Here is a 25,697-nt window from a genome sequence, read left to right on the forward strand (position 1 = left end):
TTCTACCCAAAGATAGGAAAATTTAAATTTCCCAAGTTAGCAACACTGATCGCGGGATGATACGGTTGGTCTCAAGAATTAGGTATCCATATCAGTTATGTAACCGACAAGTTTTAAGTAGATCTCTCTAAAACTAAGAAAGCTATAGGGGGAATAAAAAAGTGAAAATTCGAAATTTCTCGAATTTTTGACTTTGGGCTCGAATTTGAGAAGGAAATTCGACACTCTAGAAAAAATCATCCCGATATCTTAGTGTTCACACAGCGGAGGATCAAGTATGTGTCACCCGTCTGTGACACTTCGGCCACTTTGTCCCGAAAGGGTTAAACCTGTAATCTTAAAACTGCCCTTCATTTTTATGAAATGGCTATTATGTACTTTACCATGTAAATCTGTGGGTTAAGCTTCCAAGGAGGAGTTTCTATTTTAAGATCAACTAATAGCGTATATGTATGACGTATTTTTGTGTATTTAATGTAAAAAATAAACATGTATTACGCCAAATTCCATAAACTTGAAGGTAAAAGAAAATCTTTAATTCAAAGCAAATACACTAAATGAGGTAAACCTATTCAATTTAAGGATGTGGGATAAAGGTTACGTTACAATGATATCCTACGCAATCATAATTAACTAATTTTCTAAGGAAACACATCTAATGCGTCCTGGCATATTTGCTTTTAAATTCAGTACAGTATTATTAAAAGTGTATCGTGTATAGAATATCGTGGTATAGGCATTGTTAATTTAAGAATAGCTAGTAGTGAGAAGGCAGGTTGTAAGATTGAGAAGGTACTTGTTTCAAGGTTCTTCCACCATGTGTTATATAACGTCGAATAATTAAAAATACCAGATTAAATAAATTAACTTCTGTTAATTCTACTGATTTAATCTGCTACTAATTTAATTCTACTTGTTAATTAAAATTGTAAAAAGAAGGAAACAAGTGAAGAGAGCACAAGACCAGCTGTGGGGAAGGTGGAGGTTGGGTTTCTTTCTTTCTTCTATATTCTTAAATTATTCAGTAGTCAGGGAGATCTGGAACCTAGTCATGGAAAGTTTTTGCTAAATTGTATAGACATCCTGTATATTGTACTTAAAAATACGTTGTAGAAAACGCGGTCTGTGCAGATTACGGGGGAAGTTTCTACATGCTTTCCTGTACAATGACGTGGAGGGTGGCTAGCGCCTCCCACTAAGCTACAGTAAGTCTGTAACTCAGTGCTTTTTCACTATGATTCATTCTCTTGGAAGACTCAGAATATTCAATTTTTATTCACGCGTTATCTTGTGCATCGCCATTGGTTAACGCTTTTCTTGCACATGGTAACAAGTAACGCGAGATCGTCTTAACGAAAAGTTCCCCACGGTCTTCATGATAATGGAAAACAACGCACTATTGTCTATACGAATATAGAAACTTGAGAAAAATCACTTCACTGAATAAAAATTATTCCAGTGCAAGGAAATCGGCTCAGTGAGCCAATTTCAATAAAATAAAATATTAAATATACAGTAAAATAGGACTATTATATTTTAATCTGTTAAAACTATTATTTTAAGGCAGAAGTTAATCGGTAAACTGTTCTTAAACGAATAAAATGTTGAACAAATAGTGCATAGAGTTTTTAAATAATTGAATTGTCTCAAAGTAAATTCCTTTGTTCAGGTCTTCAGACTCCGGTATTGCCGATTTCCACTCAGACGCTATTATCATCTGTTCCTTCGCCAGTGTACTCAGCGGTATCAGCGGATAAAACACCAACCAAAGAAGGAGAAACAAAGCCTAGTCCTCAGCCTGTTCGCACTCACAGGCAGTCAACAGACTCAAGTAAGTCTTTCTCGCATGATCAATTTGCCAATGTTCAGAATAGACTTTCCATATGAAGTGTTTTAAAAGAAAGCTTTCGGATCTGTAGACTAGTAACTAATATTACCTTCAAAGTAGTTCGCTTGTTAAGTAACTTACTTTGCTAGACAATTGAGCTAGTGCCAAAAACATTTCTATTGCTCGTTTTTGGAATTCGCAGCCAGAGTAGTAAGACGTTTACTCAAATTTCGGAATGGATTTCTGTGTCAATAAACTCGTGAACATTTCAGGTTCAGTCTCGTGATCATCTGTCAAGATTCGAGACACCGTCTTTGTGGGAACTTTCTCATTTCAAATCCTCCATTAGCGTTATTCCTTCCCTGTTCATGTTCAATTTTGCCATCCTTTTAGATCGGAGCATATTGATTTGGCAGTCTTCTAAATTTGCATCCATTCTTGCAGTTTTCTTGACTATTACTCTTTCCGTCATCATGGAATCTCCTCTTCTACTTTTAATCTTTCTGCGCCCACCAGGGATTTGAACGAAATCGTAGACCAGCGTTTCCCAACCGGTGTGCCGCGGCACACTGGTGTGCCGCGAGGAAATCGAAACAAATTATTAATTCTATAGGAATCAAATTGCAAGACATAGGGGAAAATGTATATTTGTATTTAACATTACTATGAACCACTACTATAAATCTACAATTTTAAGTTTCATACTGTGTTACTTTTCTGTACATTTTTGATGTTGGAAAACGTATTTATCATTTTCATGACCATTATTGCTTCTTTATTGTTGCAGACTATTTCATAACTTGAAATTTTAACATATCATTCAATAAATTCAACAAAGCAAATATGCATCAAATTACCTACATTTGTGTTTTAAAAGTATAGGAGATTTGTTTGTTTATTCGTTATTTAGTGATCTTCCCTTTTAGTTAAAGGGTAGATACAGTTTTCGAAAGAGAAAGTGGATTTTTAAAAACCCGAATCCTATATTTCATTGCAATTCTTTTCTATTTTAAAATTAGAATGAAAAATAAGCATAATGATTTACCACGGGGGAAAATCAGTGATTAAGCTTTCTTCTCTGTAAGGAGATCAGTAATCACATAAAAATACCACGGTATTTTATATTTACAAATAATAATAGTAATTATATATATATATATATATATATATATATATATATATATATATATATGTATAATATGGGTGTGCCGTGAGAATTCAAGTTACACCTATAGTGTGCCGCAAGTTGACAAAGGTTGGGAAACGCTGTCGTAGACTCTCATGTAGGCAGCTCTGGTGACCCCCATAATTATCACAGTCATGATTGATACATCATTGGAAAGCTTATGAAACACAGATTACAACGAGGGAACATTTGTGCAATTCCCGCCCTATTCGTAGAAGAAGAAACAAGTTCTAAAATATGAGAGGGAATAAATAAAATTTGGATCGTGCCAACCCTTGCAGTCATCTTACGGTAACAAAATTGATGCTAATATGTAGGCAACATATTTGTGACAATTTTAAAAAATGGTGGCCATTGTTGGAATACAGAGAGAGAAAATTTCTGACGTAACTTCCTCCATGTTGACTCTTGAATTATTAATTAAATACTTTTTCTGACCTTAGTATGTGATTAAAGTTAAGTTATTATAAGTGATTAAGTTAAAGACCTAGAAGTGATTAAGAAAATGAAGCATGAGAAGGATATAAAAGATGATGAAGTAGTGTATGAAGTGAAATGTAAGAAATCTGATATGATATATATTGGAGAAACAGGCAAAAAGCTTAAAGAAAAAATAAAACAACAAGGATGACGTGAGACTTGAGAGAGAATAGCGCGATATATAAACATGTAAAAGAAACAGCACATGATACAGATTGGGAAGGGGTAGATGGTTTAGAGGAAGAGAATAGGACATTTAATAAAAATGGAAAGAAGCAAAAAAGATTAAAAGAAACAAAGGAGAAAAGCAAGAAGAGCAAGGAGAGAAAAAAGAGAAAGATTAATGAGTTAGATAAATGTATTTCAAATTCATGAATTATGGGATAGGTTGTTTGAAAGAATTGGAGAATAAAAATTCACGGATAGGAAAAATTACGTTATGGAAGATAGAATGGAGAGGTACGTCAAATGTAATTGATTTTGGAAATAAGAGAAAGAGAAAAAAGATATATATATATATATATATATATATATATATATATATATATATATATATAATATTAATAGAAAGTTTTAATATAAAATGAAAGGGTAAATTATGACAATATCTTATTGTTATATATTATAAATTGAAAATTATATAAAAAGCAACAAAGAATTTTTTTTAATTTTCTTGTTATCGTTATTGTTGCATATTGTAAAGCTTTTCATAATACGAAATTTTACAAATATTATGTCTACAATATTTCTAGTCTAAGCTTAACAACACAATAAGTAAATCTAGCAAATCCTAAAACTTTTACACTGATGAAAGCAGGAAAACAAAATGAAAAACAAATGGAAAATATTTGAATGAACATAAAATGGTAACATTAAATAAAAACATAATGGAATAAATATATTCTTACAGTAGGAATACTTCTTCTAGTTCTCTGCCTTTGGGTATGGTACCCTGTATTGAGGCGACATTGCCTCTTAGAACTGCCATACTTATTCTTTGTATGAAGAAAGTGCTTGCTCTGTCATTGCCAGATAACTGCGTGATCCGTCTGCCTATTTCTTTTATAAAGTTTTAATACCTTCTCTACCCCGTGCACCACTGGATTCAATAGCGATAGTTACAAAATATTTCTCCGCAAGATTTCTGTGTTTTCTTACTTTTTCCGTTTCATTTCGATTGGCTATATTTCCCGCCTGAATCGAAGAAAAGGGGAGATTGGAAGGAGCGAACGTATCTGAACATGTAAAGTACCAAATTAGCGCTTTACCTCTCTTCCACGGTAACAGTTATCCCATCTGGTCTTTATCCATCTGTTCTGCTACACCCAATGGGTTCTCTTATTGCAGGTATGCCGGCTGAGATTAGTGCTTTCATAATGTCATTAACATTTGAGTGGCGAGAATGTCTACCTGCGCTTTTGGAACATGAAAGACCATGTAAACTTTTTTTATTTACTTCGCTCTTACATGCTTAACATTTGTGGTCTTCACATACATCTTGCCCCTAGACGTAACACAATGGCTGTTCGGAAGCATTCATTACTTAGGTGAAGGCCGAGCGTCGGCGAAGGTAGGGCTTCGAGCCAAGCACCTGCTTCTAAGGAGGAAGCAAGAGATTAATCTGGCTTTGTTTTCTAAGTTGTCTGTCGACTGGAGTAAAAAGGAGAGATGTGATTTAATGAAATGATGTCTCAATTACCTACATTAATATGAACATACATATACCAATTAACGTCTGAGGAAGACAAAGTTACGTTATGGAAACTGTTACGAAATATTGCAATTTTTAATAAAGAAGTACATACTCTGGTTAGAAAAATATTAATTATTTAAAAAATTCAGAACGAAATTTTTATACAGAATGCCCTGAATATCAGTTTCGAAGGGCTGTTACAGACCTTCGCGTTGGTGGCCCTGTTGACTGCCCTAATTATCACAGCCATGTTACATGTATACGAGCAAGAATTATGTTTATAGACAAATTTAGTGAAAAGATGTCCTGTGTTATATGGAAACACCCTGAAAATAAAGGTAATTTACGTTAAAAAACCGAAACTCAAAAAATTGGCCCACTTTGTTACCCCCTTTCCCCCATATAAGCAGCAAGTAATCTACAAGGTATTACTATGTAGTGGGATACTTCATTGCTTCACATACCAATTTTGATGAGTGACCCCAAGGGGGAGGGAAATACTTCCCAGAATACCTGATGAAAAAAAAAAAAATTACCTTCCCTTCGCCATGGTATCCCCTACCTACATAAAACTCATATCGGCCGAAAGCTTCATCCTTCAGGCACACACTGATGTTTTTTTTTCCTAGTTTAATTAGAAGACCCCCCCCCCCCCGAAATAAATTTCTTAGTTTCCACATTCCACGTACAGCAATGATGCTTCTTACCTTTTCTAAGAATTTCATTGACTAACTTTTCTTTTTAAAACATTTTTCTGAGCAGAACAAAATGAATTATTTAATAACTATACTATTTTTGTTAGTTTCAAGGACCTAACATCCTCTTCATCAGACATTGAGAAAAGACAGATGATAGCAAATCTTATATCTTCCTCAGCCGTTATTTAGCATTTTCATTTATTGAAACTGTAACAAAAATAGTATAGTTATTAAATAATTCATTTTGTTCTGGTCAGAAAAATGTTTTAAAATCCATTTTCTTATGCTCTTTGTTCAGAAATACTTTTTTTCTTTCGTCCATTGTACTCTTCTGTTTCTTTTTCTTGGCTGTTACTTCGTTTCTCGTATCATCCTTTCGACTGTTGTTAGTTGTGATTCAAGTCGGCCTTCGTCAGTAACACCAAAACTAAAAAAAAGCTAATAAGCGAAACTAGTGTTCCACACCAACGTGCACGGATAGCAACATAACGGGACTAGTTATTCTAGCAAAGGAATATTTATGTCGTTTAGTCATAAAGAAAGGTAAATGTTTGAATTAAAGAAAATCAAGAGTGGGGGATAAGTAGCCCGTGAAATTAGGTAGGCCAAGAGAATACTTTCTTTTTCTATGAATAGGATGTAAGGTTTAGATTCACTGCTAAATTTTTGTCTATATCATATTACATAAGATTCACGAGTCTGCCATTAAAACTTCAATTTATGCATAAATTAAAATATATTTAATTCTCAAACTCAGGTGGTGAATTGCTTCCCCGTGTTCTGCATAGCTCCTCCGAAACAAGATCCTAAATACGCCCTTGCATACAACTTATCCCAATTGAAATTAACTTTTTTTTTTTTTCAACTGTCAAACTTCGGGAAGATAATATTTTTAATATTGTGCAGTTTTAGAGAATCCTACATATAACTTCAGGTTAATAGTGTGTGTATTTTTATAGCTGGTGGCGACACGACAGGTGGTGAAGAAGAAGAAGTGGACCCTTGCCCAGATTATCAACCTGTGATTCCGTTACCTGCAGAGGTGAAAGTGAAGACTGGCGAAGAGGAAGAAGTGGTAAATTTGTAATTTTGTATTTAACCTTTTGATTACGGAGCCTTTTTAAAAAATAAAGCCTGGGATACGGCGCCAATTTCTGCAGTTGCCTAGTATGTCTCCTGAATAAAACACATGCAAGTGCATATATGAGATACCCAGAAAGTTAAAAAACAATTAGGTTTAGTGGGCAAACTGCAAGGTATCTATAAATAGTTACTTTGTATCCCAAGCCTTAATTTTAGGTAACTAAATATAGTTACTTCGTGTCCTAAAGGTTAATATAGGCTGGGAGTTAGGAAATTCGTTATAGATTCACTTCGCAGAAATCACCTTTTTTGAAGTCCGTGAAGACAACATTTTAGGCTAGACAAGTCGTTAATAGTAGTCACGTGAAGTACTCAATACACAGTTATGTTTTGAACTCCATAAAATTCTCCTTAACCCGGATATCTTGGACAATTTTATCGTAGCCCCACGTAGTGTAGTTGCTAATGCTCTTCCCTTTGTTGCGAACGATCCCGATAGGGACATTCGGTCGAAAACGTGTAAAAGTGGGTGTGGCTTATGTTAAATCGAAGCTCTTAATGTTGACCGTATTCATTCTTCTTCCTTCTTAGCAGTGTTACTATACTATGTATAATTTAATGTCTTTGAGATAGTGAAACTACTCGAATTGGCTAATTCGTTTAGAAGTTAAGAAATAAATTTTTATCAGAGATAGCACTTACATACAGAGTGGCCCAAAAATAGGTATACAGTCCCGTACTGATGGATCATGACATTTTATATCATTTACTTACTGTTATCCATATAGGTATTGACTTAGTTTCTTCCTTATCTGTTCTTAATTTATTTTCCCTTATACCTTAAGTTCGGAACAAACCAAAACAAATTCATTATCTTAATAAATTAAAATGTCATACTTGATTGATGTTGGTCTGTATACCTACTTTTGGGCCACTCTGTATAAACTGCAAGTTACACAAGGAATGTACAAAGGTTTGAAGGGAGGATGAGTTTTCATTTCAACTTAGAAGTGAGTTAAGAAAGAAGTAATAGTTAGTGTTTATATAAGGATATGAATTGACACATGTTTATTAATTTCTGTGAACTTACACTTTTATTTACTGCGTGTGGTTTGTAAATCTTGTATGGATGGTGTAAGAGGCTTCGAAATTAATTTACAAACTTCATGCAGTAGATCTCTAAACTTGAAGAGCAGTGTATTCTTAGGAATAGTGTTATTGGGTGGGTGAAACCAGATTTCTTTACTTGCTCATCCAGTGTACTATAAAGTAAAATGGCAACCGATGTTAACATAAGAATTACTGAAATATTACCAAAATAGTTTACTGGAAGAAAACCAGCTTGAAAAAGAGTATTATATGGCTCAACTTTACATAATGTAAGGTTTTGGGGTTTGAAATAAAATTAGGAGCCGCGGTGGCCCAGTGGTAGAGCATTTACCTCTGGTGCATGGAGTCCTTAAGTTTGATCCCAGCTCGCGCTAAGTGAACTTTGTGGTGGACGAACACCGTGTGCATTGGTTTTCTCTGGCTTCTCCCATTTCCTTCCACTTAATTCATTCCACCATTTTCACTCATTTCTCATCATCAGTCTCCTTTAGCCTAGTCTGCCTAACCGTGGGACGTGAAACTTAGATTTCATTTATTTATTTTTTAAATGAAATTAGATTACTGTAAAATACATAGACAACCAAGTCAGTGAAGTAGAAAAATATCACACTATTTGGTCTAATTCTATTTGGCGTCATCACTAATGGAAAAGATGAGAAAGAATTCTCAATCATAGTATTTCTATTTTAAAGTACAAGTATAAAAGTATTTCGGCTAGAAAAATTTCTGTTCATATTTGACAGCTTTCTTCTGCAACATACAACCTGTGTCAGAAAAGTTCCAGGACAAAGGTCGTAAAAAATAGAAAATTGCACTTACCAGGTAATGATCGTAGCTCCCATCAAAGTAATCCCCTTGGCTATCTATAAAGAATTGCCAACGTTTCTGGAGGTCTTGGAAGCAAGCAGGGAAATCTTCAACTGCGATGCTTGTAAGCTGATTTGTCACAGCCCGTTGGATTTCTGCGATATGTTGATGAAGTTTTCCTTTCAGTTGTCTTTTCACTCGCGGAAACAAGAAAAAAGTCACAAACTAAGAGGTCGGACGAATATGGTGGTTGTGGGGTGGTAGTAACAATGTCTGGCCTGATATTCGTTAACAGATAAAGCAGTATGGGCTCTTGTATTATTATGCAGTAAGAACTAGTCCTGAGAGTGCCACAAATCAGGGCGGCGATGTTGAATTGCTTGTCGCAAACGTTTCAAGACTTCGATGTAGAGAGTTCGGTTCACTGTTTGACCTTGAGGAACATATTCATGGTGAACGAATTCTTTACTATCAAAGAATGCAATCAACATTGTCTTTGTTCTCGAAGGTTGTCGTTTGACTTTCTTCGATGCTGGTGATCGGTGACCACCATTCAGCACTTCGACCCTTCATGTGAGGGTCACACTGGTAGCACCAATTTTCATCCTCTGCAATAATCTTTGACACAAATGTGGAATCACGTCTGGCTCTATCCAATAGTTCAGCATAAATTCGGTTTTTCTCTTTCTTCGTCTGTTAGTGAGTAAGGGACGATTTTTGTATTAAGTTTGTTTCCCTAAATTTTCGCGTAAAATCTTATGACGTACATCACGATTCAAATGCAGTTCTTTTGATACCGTACGCAGTTACACGACGCTCTTCTTGTAATAAATGCCTTACGTGGTCCGCGTTTGCATCGGTATGTGCTGTAAACTGGCGACCATCTTTAGGACCACATTGCACTGAATCTCTAGCTTCACGAAACCTTTTATGCCACTCAAAAACACGACTTCTTGAAAGTGCCTCGCCTGCATATGCTTGCTTAATCATGTCCTACGTTTCAGTAGGGGTTTTCCCGAGCTTAAAGCAGAACTTCAATGCTGATTATAAGCATGTTCACTCTTTGCGCATAATCAGTATTCATTGCCACCTTAACTAATGCAACAACAACCGGAACAGTCTGTGGCTAAGTACAGCCCTGCCACCTAGTTATTTTGCGCGGAAACATGGCCAAAGTCATGTCAAGTGAGAACACATACCAGGTAACATAAAACCAACACTTGTTCCTTTTTTAGTATTGCAAACTCAGAAATAATAATAAAATTGTCCTAGAATTTTCTGACAAAGGTTGTGTATTTTATTTTTATTAATTTCTTTATCTCAAATCAACTTGTTAATACTAATTATCAGCAAATTAACATTTCATAGTTCCAGCAGTCTCAAACGAAGTGGGTACTGTGCTTTTCATTTTTCTTTTGAATGAGAACTTACTATTTCCTTTATTGCTTGGTTTTAATTTTATGTTTTTGATTTATTATAGTTTTCCAAAACTGCATGACTGAAATTCTGTTTGTTTGTAGGTATTGTTTGAGAACAGAGCTAAGTTGTATAGGTTTGTGGAGAGAGAATGGAAGGAACGAGGCATTGGCATTATCAAGATATTGCACAACCAGAAGACGAATAAAGTGCGGATATTAATGAGAAGGGAACAGGTTAGCTTTATTTTACGTTGCTATTCATTTTGTTTTATATCTGGTTTGCATTTATTCAAAATATTACTACAATTTTTCAAAGTAATACGGTAGACGATGTTAGTACTAATTGAACTTAGCAAATGTTCTCCCCAAGAAGTGCAATTAAACCTTATTTCCAGTCCAACAAAAGTAATGTGATTTTCGCAGATTATACGTGAGTGGGAGAGTAAGTCAAAAATTATCCTCAGCAGCATAAAGTTACAATTACATTGCGGATAACTTTTGGCTTATCCTCGTATAAAAAAATTCTTTTTGTAAACCTTTTCGTGGGCCATTTTTTCCCCCTAAAAGTGGTAGGGAGATACCTATTCTAGTTAACATTTGAGTCTTGTAGGTTACTGGATTCGAGGTTAATTGCCAATATGGGTATCGATATTGGGGAGGGGGGAAAAGAAAGAGGGAGCCCCCGAAAGTTCGCTTGCCCCCGTAGAATGTGGATATTTTAACTTTTGATATCTGACAACGAAGAGTACACATCTGAACACCCTCCTCCCTCCCCCCGTTCCCAATGGTTTACAGAAACATTTCATTGTGTACAAGGAATAGTATATCATAAAAGTTGTTTGAATACCCGGGTAGTTACCGAGTTGTATTTTCTCTCTCTTTGAGTAAAGCTAAGTCCGAAACTTAGCATCGATAAAACCTTGGTTAGTGATTACAAAAAACATAACCACAAGAACGAAAGGAAGAAAAAGAAAGAAAAAAAAACATTAATGTGAGTTCACAACTTTCCTTCCAGAACATAAGAACGCACAACGTGAGCCGCTAGTGCACAACTTGTTGCAATACCATTTGACATGTAACCGACACCCAGTGACCATGCGTATTATTACTGCTCTTTTTCCGATGAATCCATTCCTTCATATTTCCGAGATTTTTTAAAATTACATTGTGTCCGTAAAGTTGCGCAACCCTGATTGCGTATATCTTTTGAATCAGGAACGATAAAGACCTGAGACTTGAAACAAATATAAGCGTGTTCTATGTAGATATTTTCGAGATCATGACCAATGTTGGAATTTAACGTTTTTGTGTTGTAACAAAAGAAAGTATCGATAGGTGTAAAATAAAGAATGTACAAAATGAAGAAAATCAATATTCAGTTACAAGAAAGTGATTTCCTGCGGGTGAATCTCTCTATATATATGTACAGTATGCACCAGTCTATCCAGTGGTGCTAAAATGTGACAAAGTTGATGCAATGTTGCCGTGTAAAAAGGGTATTTAATGCAAATCTGTAAAATGGGTGTTTTTCTTTTTGACAGAAACACGGCCCCTGCAAGTACTGTTGTCGTAAAATTACTGCAACAACTGTGTTTCAGGATAATTAATGATAAATTATGAGAATTTGCACATAATTGGTAACCTGAGTTTTTATGCAAAAAATTGCGATAAAACTTTACCAACAGCTGGAAACCCTGGCAACATTTTCAATGAAACATTACGAATGTTAGGGGAATTTTTTGGTGACTCATCTCCGAAGATTTGTGGCCCTCCCGCGTTCTCCGGACTTAACATCACGTGACTTTTTGTTTTGGGGTTACCTAAAAAAATGCGGTGTACAATAATAATCCCAGGACCATTGAGGAACTGAAGACGAACATTGAAACAGAAATTCAGTCACCAGGAACACTTTTAAAAAGATGTCAAACATAGTGAAGCGTGTAAATTTGTGTTTATAAGAACGCGGCAGCCACTTAGAATATTTGCTGTAAAGCGCCCTTCTCTTTCCATGAGCATTCCAGAATTGCCAGTTGTAGGTGAGTAAATTTTTGCATAAAAATTCAGGTTACCAATTATGTGCAAATTCTCATTCTTGTCATTAATTAACCTAAAACACATTTGTTGCAGTAATTTTACAACAGTGTTGTCAGGGGCCGCGTTTATGTCAAAAAAACACCCATTTTATGGACTTGCATTAAATAGCCTTTTACATGGCAACATTGCATCAACTTTGTCACATTTACACACCAATGGATAAATGTTGATGCATACTGTACATGTACACAGGAATTGACTCGCAGGAAATCAGTTTCTTGTAACTGAATATTGATTTTCTTAATTTTGTACATTCTTTATTTTACACCTATCGATACTTTCTTTTGTTACAACACAAAAACGTTACAAATTCCAACATTGGTCATGATCTCGAAAATATCTACATAGAACACGCTTATATTTGTTTCAAGTCTCATGTCTTTATCGTTCTTGATTCAAAAGATATACGCAATCAAACTTTGGGTTGCACAACTTGACGGACACATTGTATTAGCTTACTCCTGTTTTTATTCTCCGTATACAAACCTCCAAGGAAAAGCCGAAAGCGTGAGAATGCAAGGAATTTTCAGGAGTCAAAATTTAAAGTAAATGAAATTGTTAAAATTCATGAACGTGTATAGAATATCGACTAACTACTGAAATGTGGTGATTATGTTTATATTAACAAACAATCTAGTTTCTAAGACAAGTGTACGTTAAGGAAGTGTTACTATATCCCTGACATGTTTTTATATTTTTACTTTTTAAAGGTGTACAAGGTTTGTGCCAATCATTTTATCACATCAGACATGAAATTGTCCCCGATGCAGAGTTCCGATCAGTCGTGGCTGTGGGTAGCCAATGATTTCGCTGATGAAGAGGTGAAACTTGAAAAGCTGTGTGTTAAATTTAAGACTGCAGAACAGGCTCAGGAATTCAAAGACGCTTTCGAAAAGGCTCGGAGTATTGTCGAGGAGGAGCAGGTAGGTGACCAATTACTAAAAACGTTCACTACAGAATTCATTATTATTTTAATTAGCATTTGGAAGGATCATTAATAGAAACACACTGAGTCAAATAAATGTGAACTGTTATTAGGATAGATTGTAAGTGGACTTTCGTATTTTGAATGTGAATTGTTGTTGGAAATTCTAAAGGAATTTGGGTTGGAATGGAAAGATCGAAGAATCATAAACATATATGAACCAACAAGTAAGTGTTAGGATAGGGGAAGGAAACGACAGAGGAGAGTGCAGTTAGGAGTTTCCTCTCGCCTACATTATTTAATATCTATCTAGAAGAGATAGTGAAACAGAGAGCCTACAAAATGAAGACGATATTTCAGTAAGAAGTAGAATGATTAGGTGCAGGTGATATGGCGCTTATTGTGAATTCTGAAAAGAAAATCAATAAGATATTGGCTGTGAAGAATATGGGATGAAAATAATGTTAGGAAGACAAAAGGCATGTGATCGGAACGAAGGGGTCGGTGTCAAATATAGAAGTAAGAGGGGACAAAATAGAACAGGTGACTAATGGGTAGTATTATTAGTAATGATAAGAAATGTGAACGTGAAATAAAGGCAAGGATAGGAATGACGAAAGAAGTCTTTAGGAGAAGAAAATACTAGAGGTGGCTACTCTGTTCCAAAAGTTACTTCAGATGAGTCAGCCCCGTTTTCCCGACCACCAAAATTATGGATTCGACAATAATATATTGGTCGTTTTCGAGTATTTTTACGTCAACCCTTTTCCATCCCTAGGAGTATTTTACCCACTTTTTTCCTTCGAATTGTAAGTCAAACGTACTAAGTTTGGTTGAAATTGTTCCAGACATTCTAGAGTTGTACTGCTGGAAAACACAAATCACACCAATAGAAATCACGTTAAACAGAAAATTTTGAGCATTACTTTAGAACCAGATATTAGTTACTTTATTCTTCACACATGTGCACATTATGTTCTATGACGACATAATAAACTTCATGAGAACAAGTACGATATAATGCAAAGACACCAATTAATGTTATTACAGTTCTAGCGTTTTATACAATCTAGGAAATGAGATATGATTTTTATTAATAGTCTCTTTCAAAATAATTGTTTACAAAAACAAGTACTTTGTTGCCCCGCAGTAATCGAACATTGTAAGCCTGTAAATTATTAGCACCATGAAACGTTAAATAGAAAAAGAATGTATAACTGAATACAGTAGAGCGTCGATTATCCGAACGTCGGTCAACCGAACGACCGCTTAACCGAACTGTGTACTCGCTCGCACCTGTTACTCTCCCACCCTACCGTCCATCATCCCCCTCACTCCCAAACCAAGTTTCCCACAGTAGTCGCCGCACTGAGCCACCGCTAATGGCCGGTACACAACACACTTTCAACAATCAGCACACTTCTGTCGGTTTCGCACTGGCTGTAGAAGTACAGTCTAGTACAGTATAGTTCGATTATCCGAACAAACCAGTTTTCCGAACACCCATGTCCCCCAATTACTTCGGATAATCGACGCTCTACTGTAGTCTAATTTACTTTCATACTTAACTTTGTTCTTGGTTGGACAAAATGTAAAATCTAAAAGGTGCGGAGAAAAGAACTCCCCTTTTTGGGAACCAATAAATTCAGTTCAGAGAGTACGTCAGTTATTTCTTCTATTTCTGGAAGTAGAACAGAACATCATTTAGGTGGTAACTTCCATTATCGATACGAAGCGGATGCGAAATGTGCATTGCGCTCTTACCGGCGATCTATTTTTTAAAATTCGTTAAAAAAAAGTTTAAAAAAATAAAAAATCGTTTTTCCGGAGTTCTCCCGTTTCCTCCCACGTTTTCATTCTACTAATCCTTCCATCATTCACTTGCCTTAATCATCCGTCTCCCGTAGCTTAAAGACATAGTAGTTTTACGTTAAATTAAAAGATTTCGCTTTATTTAATTTTCTTAGTCACAATGTACTGTTGACTTCCCTGCACTGTATACGCAAAGCTCTTTTCGACAACTCGCTCCTCACCTAAGTCTATGTCCCGTCCAAATCGGGAATTTTCCGTTCTGCTGTACCAAAGAATTCTCCAGTTTTGGAGGGACGTAGATTCGGATTAGAACCATGTTGAATAACGGTGAAGGAGCCCTCTTCAGCGTATACTATGGCGTGATCTAGAGAACATCGCATCCTTTTTGTTGCCAAATTTAGAAAAACGACGAGTAGCATGCATTTTGTATCAACAACGGAAGCCGCCACAGTAGCACTGTTTCGTTTAAAAGAGTTTTAATTAAATCTCCGTAATTCTGTGTACTTTCCAGAAATAATAATAGTAAAATATTGCCGTATGTTCTTTCGTTTTGAATTTATTAGCTTCCTAGATAGGGGAGTTCATTCTGCCGCACCCACTGTTTTTATTAGCTGGGCTATGTACAGGAATTCATCATTATTAATAATTTTTCTTTTCTATTCGCAGCAGCAGAAACCTTCCATCAAGACTGGAGAAACAAAACCTCAACGTAAGTAGTAATAATAATAATACAAAAAAAAAAAATGTTGAAGTGTTTCCGAATTCTTTCTTTTGTAGAATAGCAGATAGCAATACTCTAAAGCCTAATATTAAGTATAAAATATAGTCGAGATGTACTTGATGATGTAGGTGGTGAAAATACCTGTGATATTTAATGTGAAATAGCGGAATGGCTATTACCGCAAAAAATATGTAGCAGAATTTTCTTCTACATGCAACAGGTAGCGCTTTCGGAAGATGCTACTTCCTTCATCAGCCTGTGGTAGACTTCAAAAAGCATAAAAAAAATGAAGGATAGTTAAAAATCGTTAAAAGGTTAGGATATGAAAAAAAAAATCTGTCAAACATTAGTGAGTTTCTATTCCCGTGGGTTTTAATGTTTGACAGAAGATTTGTTTTTTTACATATCCTAATCTTTTAACGATTTTTAACTATCCTTCATGTTTTTTATGCTTTTTGAAGTCTGCCACAGGCTGATGAAGTAGCATCTTCCGAAAGCGCTACCTGTTGCATGTAGAAGAAAATTCTGCTACATATTTTTTTGCGGTGAGTAATAGTCTTTCCGCTTTTTCTCACTGAATATAATCACCGCTTGCAATATTGTGATACCTGTAATATTTGTTTTGAACATGTACTTGTAATTCCGTATGTGAAATCTTAAGTACTTGAAATAATCAAGAGGGTAATGGGCGCCTCCTATTTTGGAGAAAAAGCGCAAGGGCTGCGTGGAGATTAGACTAATGATTTCTGAATGTAAGTGCGTATGCTTCGGCCGCCTCGGGTGCCCATTTTACAGGGATTGAATGAATCTTCGAGCAGTATTGGAAGGGCTGAATTGAGAAAAACCCTGACTGCTTAGCTGGCTGGCAGGGACTGTTGCCAATTAAGTGTAGAAATATATTAATAAATGGACGTGTAGTAAATATAGTCTTGATATGTAGTATCATTTTAGAATATTAAATTTCCACGACAACATTGAGAGAAAAAAAAAACGCTTCTAATTCTCTTTAAAATTGGTATGTTTTAGGCAGATTGGACATAATCATATTTTTTCATTATATCTTCATTTTTTTCTATCTTGAAGTAGATATACCATAGAGATTGAGGAAACTTGTATATACTTTACACACTATAAAATATTAAAAGTAATAATCTTGGTTGCATATTCATTAACATTTTTTTCATTCAGTTATTTCTTCATATGTATATTTCTATAGAGTTCACATTTAAAATATAGAGGCCGATTTTGTTTCTACAGAGCTTGGGAATTCAAACTACAGAGGTTGTATTAGTATTCATCCCTCCATCTTGGTCTCTAGAAATTAATTTAAGGGTGTTGATTTATCTTTGCTTTTAGTTCTGGTTTATATGCGGACAATCTCTCTTAAACCTCACTATTTGTCTATTCATTTTCTTTTTCAGTTGTATGAGTTTTGATAGTACCTATCTGAATGTTTCCTATTTCGTAAAAATTAAATTTTCTTAAAAAATATATATATATACGTATACAATATATAATTGTAATATTTAATGATCAGATTTAACAATTTTAACAAAGCGAGGGACATATAACAAAACTTGAAAAAGAAATCAGTAATATAATTGAAATTTCCATTGATTTCAAGAAAAATACAGGGTGTCCACTATACAAGCAACCCGGAGTTTGGGATAGAACTTTTTGAACCTGAAGCGATACACAAGTATTGGTTATACCAAAATGAAGTTTTGTTCATGCATATATTTTTAAACTAGGAATCAACGATTGAAGTACACTAGGAACCACACAGTATTGTCAGATGTAACCGAAGGTGTAAATCATTTTTCTATTTTTTTTTATTTTACAAAACACGTAAATTGACTCATGACTTATACGTATGGATGTTCTGTTGTTAATTTTCAGTTTGTTTTAGTAGCGTGGACACTATGGAGTAGGAAAAAAAAAAAAGAATTTTTCATTTACACCGATAACCAATCGGATGAGGCCTCTGTAAGAGGAAACTTGGAAAATCGTTGTTTTCATAAATTAACGCTCTGAATTGGCAACACCGCTGATGTTTCAGTGTATCAAATTGTGTGTTAAGAATCTGTCTATATTACATGCATAATCTTAAATGTTACCAATATTTGTTGTTGCAGCGACATCTGAGGTTTCCACTGATAAGACTACCAAAGTAACCTTTTGTCTAGCTCCCACGCAACCCTCGACAACGACTGTCACCACAACTGCCTCAAGTGATAGCAGTAAAGTAGTGATCGGGGGCTTCAGTTTTACGTCTCAACCGTCTTTCCGACCCAAAGAGCCAACGGAAAAGAAAGAAGAGGAGGTGAAAGAGAAACCAGAAGTGAAGCCAAGCCCCTTTGCTACTTTTACTTTCCGCCCAGCTGAGAACAAGGTGAATCCATTTGTAGGACTCCAATCAAAAGGATCTTCCAAACCTTCCGACGCTGAAGCAGCACCAAAACAAGATGACAAAGGTTAGTTTGTATCAGTGTAAGGAAATAGTGTAAACTGTCCTAACACTGCTTCCTTTTTTTCTGCTTTCTTTCTTTCCTTACCCTTCTTGGTTCCCAATTACGGAGCACCGTCCATTAGGATTCTAATGTGTAGATTGAAGCTAGATGTTGTGAAATAATGGCGAAAAATAGCGACTCGCAAAAATAAGTACATATTATTTATTTATTTATTTATTTATTTTTATTTATTTATTTATTTATTTATTTTTATTTATTTATTTATTTATTTATTTATTTTTATTTATTTATTTATTTGTTTGTTTATTTATTTGTTTATTTATTATTTATTTATTTATTATTTATTTATTTATTTATTTATTTATTTATTTATTTGTGTTTTGTTTGTTTAAGATGATTTGTCGTAGAACATACTTTTGTGATGTTAACATCTTCTTCCTGACCTATTTCAACTTTAAAATGAGATGATCGGGAAGCTTTAAATCTAAATTGAAATACAAAAATGATTACATTACGTGTACGCGCAAACTTCCAATTTCGAATTGATTTTACTTTTACTTCTATTATTTTTTAAAGTAGTTACTTACATACATGAATTTCCTTACAGCTGCAGAGCAAAAGAAGACTGGTACTGAGAAACCTGAAGGTGGCTTGTTGTTCGAATCATCACCTTTAACTAAGCTAAGCTTTAGTAGTCTTTCAACTCAAGATGCGGAACATGGTTTTAAGAAGGATGCCAATTTCAAGGTTTGTAATTTTCTATTATTTACACTTAGATTTTTTTTTTCTATAGAAAGAAAATATTTATCACTCGACTGTACAAAGAAATTTTCCTCACTAAGAACTGTTTGTAAATTGAGTTTGTTCTCAGATTTCTACATATACTGTTAGCGCTTGCAAGCACTGCTGACAATCTGTTTTCTGCGTGTTTGTATCTTAGGAGTACAGCAAATGATGATAATCAGTGCTTTTTCTGGCAATACACAGTACCGTTATCCTTTATCTGTGAGTCAAAAAAATTGCGATTTGTCATAGAAGACGGAAAGATGTTGAAGAGTCTGCTTGAAGGAAAAGGTACTGATTTTCTTCCATATGTTAGAATTTTACATTCCAAGTATGGCCAGAAAATCCTGGGTTAACGTAGGTGACGTTGAAATTAGAAGAATAAAGTCTCGGATATGCAGATCTTCGAGATCTGCTCTCCCTGCTGGTCTCGTGCTCGCGTCTTCACTTTATGAGCCCCGGGTTCGCTTCCTAATGGGACCATTGACAGCATTACTGTAGTTCGGTCAACCAATAAACAGTGTGTCGTCTGGTCACACAGCAGACGTGTTTTAATTCATTCACCGTATAGCCCAGACCAGACACCATCATACTATCATTTGTTAGGTCTCTTCAGAACTCTCTGAATTATTTTAAGTTAGTTTCGAAAGAGGCCTAAACAAGTGATAGTATGATGGTACCAGGTCTGGGCTATACGGTGGATATCTACCGATTTTTGACGAGAAACTATAGCGACGGATTGTTGTGTTGCTGAAAATAGTATGATGGCGCCAAGTCTGAGCTATACGGTGGATGTCTTTTTTTTTTTTGCGACAAACCATGAAGTTCTATAGCGACGAATTATTGTGTTGCTGAAATTAGTATGATGGTGGCAAGTCTGGGCTATACGCTTGATTATTCATGTTTGACCAGAAACCATGAAATTCCATAGACGGATTATAGTGTTGCTGAATAAATGGCAGGTCATCAAACAAAACGTTTCATAATGTCATTTTCAAATCAGAATAAATGTCTTCTAAATTTTGATCTTCAAGGAATCAATACTTTTTAGACAGCCTATTGTAAAAGTGCCCACATAGAGCTCCCTCGTAGCTATACGGATAATGTACGCACCTTTGTCGCGGGAGATCCGAGTTCGATTACCGATAGCAACTTGTTATTCGGATCCCACATTAAGTCGTATTTCCACGTCTCATATAACCTTGCTGCTAAAAGAGAAGTTAAACTTGAAATCAGTCAGCTTTTTCAATGTCAATTGGTTAATTGCTTTCCGGCAGGTGTTTCCCAATTTCAGCCGTCCACCCAGCATCGTGAGGCCAACTGCGGAGTAACGTGAATGAAAGACGTGACTAGAGGCAGGGCGATGCAGCATGCCGACCGCGTGTTCGTCGCTGGGCTGGACATAATTCTGCCAATCGCTGACAGATGGCGTTGGAGTGGCTCAGGCCCTGAAGAGGGTTGTTATGCCAAGTGGTTTGGGTTGGAAATTGCTTAACACAATCATGAAAGAAGGATTTGTGTGGTCTTTGAAAGACTGATATTTAACTCCGTTTGGGTATTTAGATATTTGGCAATGAATATATTAACCAAAACATGCAAATCCTAGTTTCAGCAGTTATTGTACCTTTTATTTTTTTTTTTTTTTTTCAGTTGAGGAAATAAATTTTTCATTATTTGATTTGAAATATCAAGTAATAATGATGTTCGTGAAGACATTTTTAAAATACTCTTAAACTACAAATTTTTGGCACTCATTCTGCGTGGAGAACAGGTAATGATAGAATAAACTTGCTCTTCTGTATTTCAATCAGTTGGCTGAAATATTGCCTTAAAAAACTGTTTAATAATAGTTTCTCTTTCAATATGTTCCAATGAAATATTGAACCACGTAAAATTACATTGTTAAAAAGAAAATGCTTATTTTCAGGGCTGGGAAGGAACTGGTCAGAAGCTGTTTGAATCCCAGAAGAAATCTCCTTCGAAAGATAAAAGTTCAGACCAGGTTGAAGACTTCGAGCCCACCGTTGACTTTAAGCCTGTTATTCCTTTACCGGAATTAGTGGAAGTAAAGACAGGTTTGTGGATTTTATATTTTTGATTCATTATATTAAATAGAAAATAAAGTAATATTAATCATTATTCGCTTGCATGTGGCGTATATAATTCTGTTTGATTCCTTTTGGAAACCAGTCTCCATTATCTTACAGAGCATAACTGTGGGGTACAAAAATATAATTTATATAGGAGTTCAATATAATTTATTAATAGAAGTCCATACGCTGACAATATGTGAAATATTATTTCGCCTGAACGCAGTCTTGTAGTTTGATTCATTCCTTTAAACTCTTTGACTACCAACGGGATACATCCGTCCCATGCGAATAATTCAAACATTGTTGGGATTTCTTTTAGAAAAAAAAAAAAAAGTTTTCCCATCGGTTCAGAAGTAACCAGGACACTATTTAGTTTCCAAGGCTATGTACAGATGTCAGGAATATCTCACATTAAAGGAGTCGTACATGTACACTCATGTCCAAAATTATTGTCGTACGTATATAAATATGTTGTTGTAGGAGTATAATTCGATAACGAATTCGCCCGTTAGTATGTGTATAATCGGCAGAGACATGGGTGTGGAAAATTTCATGTCAAGAGAGCAGTAAATAAGAACAATAAAACGAAAATAGAACTTTCTTGTCAATTAAGCAACACTTTGTTTTGCTCATTCTAATTTCCGTATTTTAATTCTTTGCCTGTGAAATTTACCACAAATATATATTTCCCGATTATACACATAGTATCAGTATTAAAAATACCCTTCAATATCATTATCAAATTATATTCTTACAAGAAGACAGCTATAGATATGCGACAATCATTTTGGACATGATTGTACATATAAAAGTATATTCACATTTAAAAAAAAAAGGGTTAAAGGTTTGGAAGAATGATGAAGCACAGTAGTTTGATGCTATAATGTTTACATCCTACGTATTCGGTGTTGATACATACAATTAAAAGTATCGCGCTATGGTTAAATGGAATTGCACCCATGATCCTCCATTATTTCTATCGTCTTGCGTATAGCAGTCAGTTCCACACGAAATATTCGTGTGTACGTGCTTTCAAGTGTTTATGTGCATTTGAGACACGCGGTGTGTCACTGTACCATCATGTATGCTTGACTCATTCGCATTTGGTGCTTTATTCAACTGTATTGAAGCGAGCTTGATGTATGCTGATAGTTTGTCGTATAAAAATACTTTTCGTAAAGGAATATTAAATTTCGCTAATAAGAAGCACATTAACAGAACTATTATTATTCTCCTGGGTTAGGGAATTTAAGTGTGCTAAATTTTTAATTTCCACTAAAATTTACTAATTAAAGTTAAAAATTAGGCTTGGGAAAATATAAATTAAGAACAGTGACAATAATCTGGCCCACGAACAATGAGTATCCAGTTTTTCACGTATACGTGCAAAACTGCGTTTGAATGATATTGTAATTGCATTTGTGTAGAAATCTTGCTTGAGTTGTGCTAGGAAATTTGGGTTGAAATTACTTGAACTTAACGGATAATGAAATGAAATACATGACTCTATACTTGAATCGGCATTTGTTAAAATAACGTCAGTCACTGTTTTAATTACTATCAGTTTTACTGATAAACGTGTTTTTGTTATTCGTAAATGCTGTTTTTCTTTGTTTCCACTCTAAATAATAGGCCATATCCATACAGGCCAGAAAGCAGAAAAAATGAAAATCTTGAAAATTGTGAGTGACGTTGTTTTAACATACCGATTCGTTTGTAGTTAAGATTATCTTCAATAAATAATTATATATGTTTTCGTTGAAATGGTAGGTGAAGAAGGTGAAGAGAAACTATTTGAGGAACGAGCTAAACTCCATCGCTTCGACTCTGAGAAGAAGGAATGGAAAGAACGAGGCATTGGCAATATGAAGATAATGAAAGACCCTGCCAGTGGTCGAGTACGGCTTATTATGAGAAGAGAACAGGTGAGGAGCTTTATCAGTTTTTTTTTTTTTAATTTCTGGTAGAAATAAATTGGGACTTAGTTTTTTTTTTTTTCTTTCTTTCTTGTTCTGAGTAATTCTGACCCCTAGATACAGGTCATTGTTACGAAAACGCCCTGTGTGTAATAAATTCAGAGCCTGTTCACATTTTTCACTTACCTAAATTGGAAGACACTTCAAAGATTTGTGGTATGCTTTATGACCATTTTCTTCTTCTCTTAAAACTTTACCATTCTTTAAACCATTTATAGTTAGTGAAAGAAGTATGAAGGTTAGTCATTTAATTCTCTGGTACTAAAAAGTTAGAAATTTAAACAACTTTCACACGTCCTCAGAGTAATTTTCGTTAATGGTCTGTGGAGCTTTGAGTTCTTTGAGACCGTTCCTGGAGGTATCCACACCAATCTTCTCCGGGTGTATTTGTAACTCCTTGCTGGTATGCTTCAACAACCTCTTCTGCACTGCCAGACTGTCACCCTTGAACATTTTCGTGTTCTTCCGGGAGTAAAGTTAGATGATGATATATCTAGATTTGTGAGCACGTGATTTCTGAATTTGAATGGTTTATTTCGCAGTGTATATAGGGGTTATTATATTTCAGAAGACTTTCGGAGACCCGTCTTTTTTTCTTCCTCCCATAAATTTTCTCAAGAACTTCGAGCAACAGACCAAACTGCATTAATTGTCTTCCTGCTCTCCAAAGGAACGGAGGCCATATATCCACTTTCGTGGAAGAAAGTAGCAACCATTCCCGGGCCAATGTTACATACACGCTTATTTTTATAAGAGGTTCTAATCTGAGACTACCAACTGACGTTTCATTTTTTAATCATATTGGTCAATTCAGGAGTAATCTCTTCTTAGCGTTATCTGCTGCACATAATCAGACTCCATTCTCAGATCTTCGTAGTATATTGCGGTACGAAGTCCAAGTTTTGTAAGAATGAATGATTCTTATTGGTAACGAACTTCTTATGTATGAGATATTGCAGGATGTAGTGCATTCGTGGAGATGTGATGTGTAAGAGTTCGTTGTCTCCAGTATCTCGTTCGTGGATTCGTGTGAAGTGTAATCTCATCAGTCACCGTTTTTATTTTCGGTAGCCACGGCCTTGACAGGCTGCTAAAATTCCCGAAAGCATCAGTATACTTAACATTTGTGATGTAGTCTGGAAATGCTCCCGGGAAACGGTCCAGCGATTCTGTTTCAATTAAACCCTTTTTAAAATGACAAATTCAGCACATAAAGTTGCTCTCGTAACAGCTTTATTGCTTAAAATGAACTAGTTGAAAACTGATACTTCTTAAATAAGATTGCTTACTCAAATGCAGAAGCAGCTCTATCTCACCTGTGTCTAGATCAAACAAGAGTGTGAAATTTCCAGTTTCCCACGTCCGGAAATGAAATTAGTGACTCTCGTAAGTTGTAAAGTAATGCGAGTTTTTCTACAATCAGATTCGGTTCATCGTCTGAATAGATTCTTTAAGTTGCTATAATATTAAAAATGTTAATTTAACATAGAAAATTGTCGTTGACGTGTTATCTTTGGTTTTGATAAAATGCTTTCAGCCTGGTCTACCCTGGAAGTCCGTTCCTTTTATTTTCCCCTATTATTATTATTATTATTATTATTATTATTATTATTATTATTATTATTATTATTATTATTATTATTATTATTATTATTTCTGTTGTTTTTATTTTCCGTGGCCAAGATTTTAGGGGAGAGCTGCAAACTCAGTAGTGCAAGTAATATTTATTAATTGTATAAACCTTAAGTAAATAGATCTTCTTGAACACTTAATTTTCGTATACTCTGTCTCTATCAAACACCGTACTTACGCAAGTCTTGACGACGCTAATAGCTGTCAGCTAAAAGTGAGTACTTTTGAAAGAAGGAAAAAAAAATGTTTTCGTCCCATGATTATGCCAGCTGGGCTAAAAGAGACGTTAATGATAAGAAATGAATGAAATGGTGGAATGAATGAAGTGAGAGGAAACGGGAGAGCCCCGAGAAAACCCACGCATAGCTGTTTGTCCACCACAAACTTGGCGCAAGCTGGGATCGAACCAAGGACCCCATGCACCAGAGGTGAACGTTTTACCACAGCCACCGCGGCCCCGTGAGTACCTTTTGAGTTTGAAATTTCTCTTCAAGCTGCTCACATTACAATATATACCAATAATTTAACTTACTGCACTTAAAACCAGTAAGCAGAGCCTCCCATAAACCAATGGGGAAGTGGCAGCTGGAAAAAAAACTTATTCGATTGTGATTTTTTTTTCGAATTTGAAATTGCCGCTGAACTGTCTGTGGTGTGTAGTCATACGTACGGCTAACTTTACCAGTGATGTTTTTCCACAAAGTTATTTATGTCTTTAAAATAATGGAAAGTAAATCGATGAAAAGGAGGTATTTAATCCCGTAACTACCGATATCAATTTGGTAAGAGATATCGATTATCGATTGTAATGATTGAAACCAATATCGCCAACTTCAACAATAAGTCGCTATATTTAGCTTTTTTGCCACGTTTGTCAGAGAAAATAT

General features: G+C 35.2%; 1 protein-coding gene across 1 annotated transcript in view; it reads left to right on the plus strand.

Annotated features, from left to right (window-relative positions):
• LOC145692603 (E3 SUMO-protein ligase RanBP2-like) overlaps nt 1-25,697 on the plus strand; it is a 166,680-nt gene that overhangs the window by 76,700 nt on the left and 64,283 nt on the right. The window contains exons 25-33 of the mRNA XM_081767925.1: nt 1,670-1,831; nt 6,845-6,960; nt 10,406-10,537; nt 13,108-13,320; nt 15,801-15,843; nt 17,991-18,329; nt 18,934-19,073; nt 21,037-21,184; nt 22,973-23,127. Coding sequence (XP_081624051.1) covers nt 1,670-1,831; nt 6,845-6,960; nt 10,406-10,537; nt 13,108-13,320; nt 15,801-15,843; nt 17,991-18,329; nt 18,934-19,073; nt 21,037-21,184; nt 22,973-23,127 — 1,448 coding nt within the window. The remainder of the gene's footprint in view (nt 1-1,669; nt 1,832-6,844; nt 6,961-10,405; nt 10,538-13,107; nt 13,321-15,800; nt 15,844-17,990; nt 18,330-18,933; nt 19,074-21,036; nt 21,185-22,972; nt 23,128-25,697) is intronic.

Source organism: Thermobia domestica, chromosome 8 (assembly GCF_964235325.1).
Source record: "Thermobia domestica chromosome 8, izTheDome1.hap1.1, whole genome shotgun sequence".
NCBI classification, from domain to species: domain Eukaryota; kingdom Metazoa; phylum Arthropoda; class Insecta; order Zygentoma; family Lepismatidae; genus Thermobia; species Thermobia domestica.